The 5,336-nt window shown below is 43.4% G+C and overlaps 1 protein-coding gene across 1 annotated transcript in view; it reads right to left on the bottom strand.

The window, feature by feature from the left end:
* PTCH1 (patched 1) overlaps nt 1–5,151 on the bottom strand; it is a 26,309-nt gene extending 21,158 nt beyond the window's left edge. The window contains exons 1-2 of the mRNA XM_010140671.1: nt 4,742–5,151; nt 3,924–4,233 (exon numbers count right to left, since the gene is read on the bottom strand). Coding sequence (XP_010138973.1) covers nt 3,924–4,233; nt 4,742–5,020 — 589 coding nt within the window. The 5' untranslated portion in view covers nt 5,021–5,151. The remainder of the gene's footprint in view (nt 1–3,923; nt 4,234–4,741) is intronic.
* Nucleotides 5,152–5,336: the final 185 nt, after the last annotated feature.

Genomic DNA, 5,336 nt, shown 5'->3' with positions numbered 1-5,336 from the left:
GCACTGCCAGGGTCCTTAAACCATGTCCCTCAGCACCACATTCACACAGCTTTTAATCACTTACAGGGATGGGGACTGCACCATCTCCTTGGGCAGCCTCTTCCAGTGCTTAATGACCCTCTGTGTAAAGAAATTTTTCCTGATATCCAAACTAAATTTCCCCTTAACTCTCGTCCTGTGACTTGTCACATGAGAGAAGAGACCAACCCTCACCACGCTACAACCTCCTTTCAAGTAGTTGTAGAGAGCAAGAAGGTCTCCCCTCAGCCTCCTTTTCCCCAGGCTGAACAACCCCAGTTCCTTCAGCTGCTCCTCATCAGACTTGCTCTCCAGACCCTTCACCAGCTTCGTTGTCCTTCTCTGAACACGCTCTAGCACCTCAATGTCCTTCTCGAAGTGAGGGGTCCAACATCGGACACAGGTGTGGCCTCACCAGTGCCCAGTACAGGGGGACAATCATTTTCCTGCTACTGCTGGCTGCACTGTTGCTGGTACAAGCCAGGATGCCATTGGCCTTCTTGGCCACCTGGGCACTGCTGGATCATGTTCAGCCAGCGTCAACCAGCACCCCCAGGTCCTTTTCTGCTGGGCAGTTTCCAGCCACTCTTCCAAAAGCCTGTAGCATTGCAGGGGGTTGTTGTGACCCAAATGCAGGACCCAGCACTTACTGAACCTCATACCATTGGCCTCAGCCCATCAATCCAGCCTGTCCAGATCCCTCTGTAGAGCCTTCTGACCTTCCAGCAGATCAAATCTCCACCTAACTTGGTGTCACCTGCAGACTCACTGAGGGTGCACTCAATCTCCTCATCCAGATCGATAAAGATGTTAAAGAGGACAGGCCCCAACACTGAGCCCCGGGGGACACCACTGGTGACCGGCCACCAACTGGATCGAACTCCATTCCCCTCTCTGGACCTTGCCATCCAGCCAGTTTTTTATCCAGTGAAGCATACAGCCATAGGCAGCCAGTTTCTGGAGAAGAAGGTTATGGGAAACAGTGTCAAAGGCCTTACTAAAGTCCACATAAAAAACATTCACAGCTCTTCCCTTGTCCATGAAATGGGTCACCTTGTCATAGACGGAGATCAGGTTGGTCAAACAAGATCTGCCCTTCATAAATCCACGTTGACTGGGCCTGATCACCTGACTGTCCTGTACATGCTGCATGATGACACTCAGGATGATCTGCTCCACGACTTTTCCTGGCACTGAGGTCACACTGACATGCCTGCAGTTCCCTGGGTCCTCCCTCCGGCCTTTCTTGTGGATTGCCATCTTATTTGCCAATCTCCAGTCAGCTGGTACCTCCTCTGTTAGCCAGGACCGTTCACCAGGACCATTAATCTCTAGTGCTGGATTCTCAGTCCAGTCAGCAGAAATTAGCCAGGAAGTTCAAAGTTGTCCCTACTTCACCTATTCTGCTCCTCCAGCATGTAAAACTACCCCAGTAGAACTGTTCCCATCTCACAGAGTAAACTCCCTGAATGCAACCTAAAACTGCACCTTGTTTCTGATTTCTGCTTTCACCTTCCCTCCTCTTACTCACTCAAGTATCAGCCCCAGCTGGTAATAACCAGGTATTATTCTGTCTGTTAGTGCCTGCATCTTGAGATAATTCCCTAGCTATGACAAGTATGGCAGCTTTCAGTATAACATTTTAGTTCCCCCCTGCTACATCAATGCCTTCTATTGATACATCTCAATATCCTTCTTCTTTATAGCTTTGTGAATACAGTATCAGACTCCGCAAAGACAGGCCCATGTCTTTACAAGGCACTAGTTTTTTATAAATTGTGCCCCTCTTGGGAAAGGTGGGAAGGAGGTGTAAGGACATAGACCTGAGTGCTGATTAGTAAACATAATTCATTAAGCTGTGGGTGATCAATGCACCAATGTGCCTTCCATCACAGGGCTGGCACGTCCACTTGAACCATGGCAAGTCACTGCTTCGTGGAGCCCCTCCGACTGTTTCTGTGTAAAGTTTTAGCCCCTCGCACCCTGTCAGTACATCCAGAATACCAGGAATACTCACAGCTCCTCCAGTGGAAGAAAAGGGGAAGACAAAGAAGAAGAACAGGCAGGCTAGTGTGGGATGGAGGAGAAAATGTAACTGTGGGCAGTAAAAGACAACAGGAACAACCCTTGGGGCAGATCTGGAAAGGTCACATAAGAGCATGGACATAAAGCACAGAGAATGAGATGTGCAGGCCCTTGGCACTGGGCCAGGGCCACACAAACAGTCCTTAGCACAAGGAGGTGATTACATGCTTACAATGAGAACAGGGAGGCATCCAAAGTGGAAGAGGTTTGCAAAAGTATATGGTGTGCCTGAGAGAGGGGCAATGGGAATGCGAGTGCCCTTGGGAGTCGCACCAACTGGGCTAGCTGTCAGTGTTCCACTCTCAGAAGCCAAAAACGGAGCAGATCCAAGGGCACCACTTCCTGAATTTTTTGTTGGCAGACTGTGTTGAAGTTTAGCACTAGTATGTGAAGGTCCTGAACACGACCTTAGATTTCCATCTCCCTCACAAATTTGATGTCAGGGGCAAAGGTGTAAGGTCTACAGAAGACACATTTTTTTCCTACTGTTTTGGAACAACAACAAAAAATATCCGCAAAAGAAATAAACAACAGAGCTACAAAAGAATTTGGAAAAACATGGAGAAAGATCCTTGCTTAGAAATCTAGAAAGTACAGTAAGGTTCCAATCCACCAAAATATCTAAGCTATGCTGAATTTTCTTCCTGCCAGTAATACCTTCCTTTACAGCTCAATATGCTTATGTTAGCAAAATATTTTAAGTAAAACTTCCAGTAAGTACACTGTAATGAATGGATCCAATATATTTAAAAAATATTAAAAAACCAAAGCTGAAACTAATAGCTGAAATACTGTTTTGCATGATTTATCAGTTTATTAAATACACAGGAAACATGACTGTTTTGTTTAGACGTGTCATTTGGATGCATCCACGTATTTTCAGAAGAAATAGAATACCCAAAATACTGGCAGTTACCTACGTGTTCTCTAAGAATCATGGGCTGCACTAGTCACCTGAAAGCAGTTAAGGTTAAAATTTACAGTCTCACTTGGTAAGCACAATTTTTTTTCTGTTGGTAAAAAGTTCCTGGAGATTCTCCAGACAGAAGGACAGAGGTAGGACTGAGGATTCTGGGCAGAACATGCTTGCTGTTATTTATATTTGCTGAGATGTAACAGTATGATTTATTTTAAATACAAAACAGTTATTTGCCTCAACATATGTAATTCTAGTACCTTTAGTAAGCTGACTTCAAGATAATTATCATCATAGTAACTGAAAGGCCATGACTTCTCTTGTCTCCCCCCCTCCCCTGTTACAATTCAGCACAGAAAAACCAGCACCATAGAAAGAGTTAGAATACTTGACTGAAAATTTAGAACACAGAGTAAGTTCCCAATCCAATAAAACACATGAACTGCACTGAATTTTCATCATGCCAGCAGTCCCAGGATCACTTGTGCTGAAAGTTAAGCTTGTGCCAAAATACATCACTGGATGGGGACTTTACATTTACTGTTCTCAAAACACTCAGAAAACATTTATTTTCCCATGACAGTGGGCCATACTTGGCCATTAATTATAAAGCAGAATTCCTCATTAGCTGCTTAGAAATTAATAGCATGAGGTGGCCTCTCATGGATATAATCTCTTAAAGCTTCAAAACAGTCCTACTGGGGAGTAAATTTAGCCACAAAGAATGTAAGTGACCTGTTGGAGAAACAGTGAGTCAATGTGTGAGCTCAGTTCAGCACCTAGGTGTTCTCCCTCCTGCTTGTGGTTTTAACCGTGTGACTGTTTTCAAAGAGGGGATCATTACTAGCGTGAACAAGTGGTTACTACTATAGAATCAAGAAAAGTTCATGCAATTCTCTCTTACCTTGCAGCCAGTCTCGAAAGTAGTGCAACCACATTTTGGGAAGCTGCCTATCCTCTTCTAACAAAACATATGTCACATTGCTGAAACTTCTGTGAAGTTCATAAAGTAAGTGCTGGACGTTTGGATAGTCTGCTTTCTGTGTCACAATATACATGTTGTAGAAGGAAAAGTACTTGAACTGTGCAGCAATGAAGTCATATTCCCGTGTTTCCCTTGGTACAATGTCTGTGAGATCTAGTCCATCTCTCACTCGGGTAGTTCCATAAAGGCTGAGCCCAAGTAAACCCAGAAAAAGAAGAATAACCACAATCTGCAACAGAAAATGGAAGTGCATTTGGTTTTAGGTTTCTAAAGAAACTAACAATTCATAAAGGTGCACTGCAAAGCTAGGTTCAAAAGTAACACAAATCAGTCTATTTTAAAGCTTTTATTTCTTCCTTCCTTTTTTTCTGTACACACATACACTACAGGGGTAAGCTAACTTGTGCTTTATTGAAGGGGCTTTGAATCATGGATGAGAAATTTATATCATAACAAAGTTTAAAAGTGACTTTAGTTTCACTGTTCGCAAGCTTATGTTACTATGTCACCAAAACCCTCACTCCTAACTTTTATTTGTAAAATATGTCTCCACAGCACTTGGAAGATAAAACTTTTAAAGTATTAAATTAGATGTAAAATTATTAAGAACTGTTATTTCAAAAGAATTCTATTTATTCCTTACATTTAATACCACTACCAGGATAATTTTATTACTGGGCAAGGTAGAAGTCTATTTTTAAAAAACAGGTAAATATCTGGTTTTTTCAACCACTTACCTTAGCTTTTGGTTTTAGGAGGAACGGAGCATAATGCTTTTCTGCAAAAGATGAGAGTGTCCACTTAGTACAGGGTGGCTCAAGGCAATGCATACTGGACTCTGAGAATTGGGAAAGCAAATCCCTCGTCGAACTTGTGCTTTCTGGGCTCTGGCAGCTAAGATTATCTTGTGTCACTGTCACTGGCTGCACAGATATTTCTGAGCGAGGTTCTGCTGTGGTGTAGTACACCTGCGTATGAGGATCGTATTCTGTGCGCAGCTGCACTGTAGACTGCATTGTAATCTGAGTTTCATGTGCAAAACTGTGACTGCTGTATGGGGGTGGAGGACTGTAGCAAGTATTGTCATTTTCCACATATGCTTGAGGCTCAATCTGAATCACTCTAGTGACACATGGACTGTAAGAGAAGAGAAAAACATCAGTTCACATTTTACAGAATCACAGAATCATTTGGGTTGGAAGAGACCTTTAAGACCATCCAGTCCAACTATTCACTCAGCACTGCCAGGGTCCTTAAACCATGTCCCTCAGCACCACATTCACACAGCTTTTAATCACTTACAGGGATGGGGACTGCACCATCTCCTTGGGC

The sequence above is a fragment of the Buceros rhinoceros genome, unplaced genomic scaffold, assembly GCF_000710305.1.
Source record: "Buceros rhinoceros silvestris isolate BGI_N320 unplaced genomic scaffold, ASM71030v1 scaffold12907, whole genome shotgun sequence".
Classification (NCBI taxonomy): domain Eukaryota; kingdom Metazoa; phylum Chordata; class Aves; order Bucerotiformes; family Bucerotidae; genus Buceros; species Buceros rhinoceros.
The sequence above is the reverse complement of the archived record's forward strand: the minus strand, read 5'-3'. Positions and strand labels throughout refer to the sequence as shown.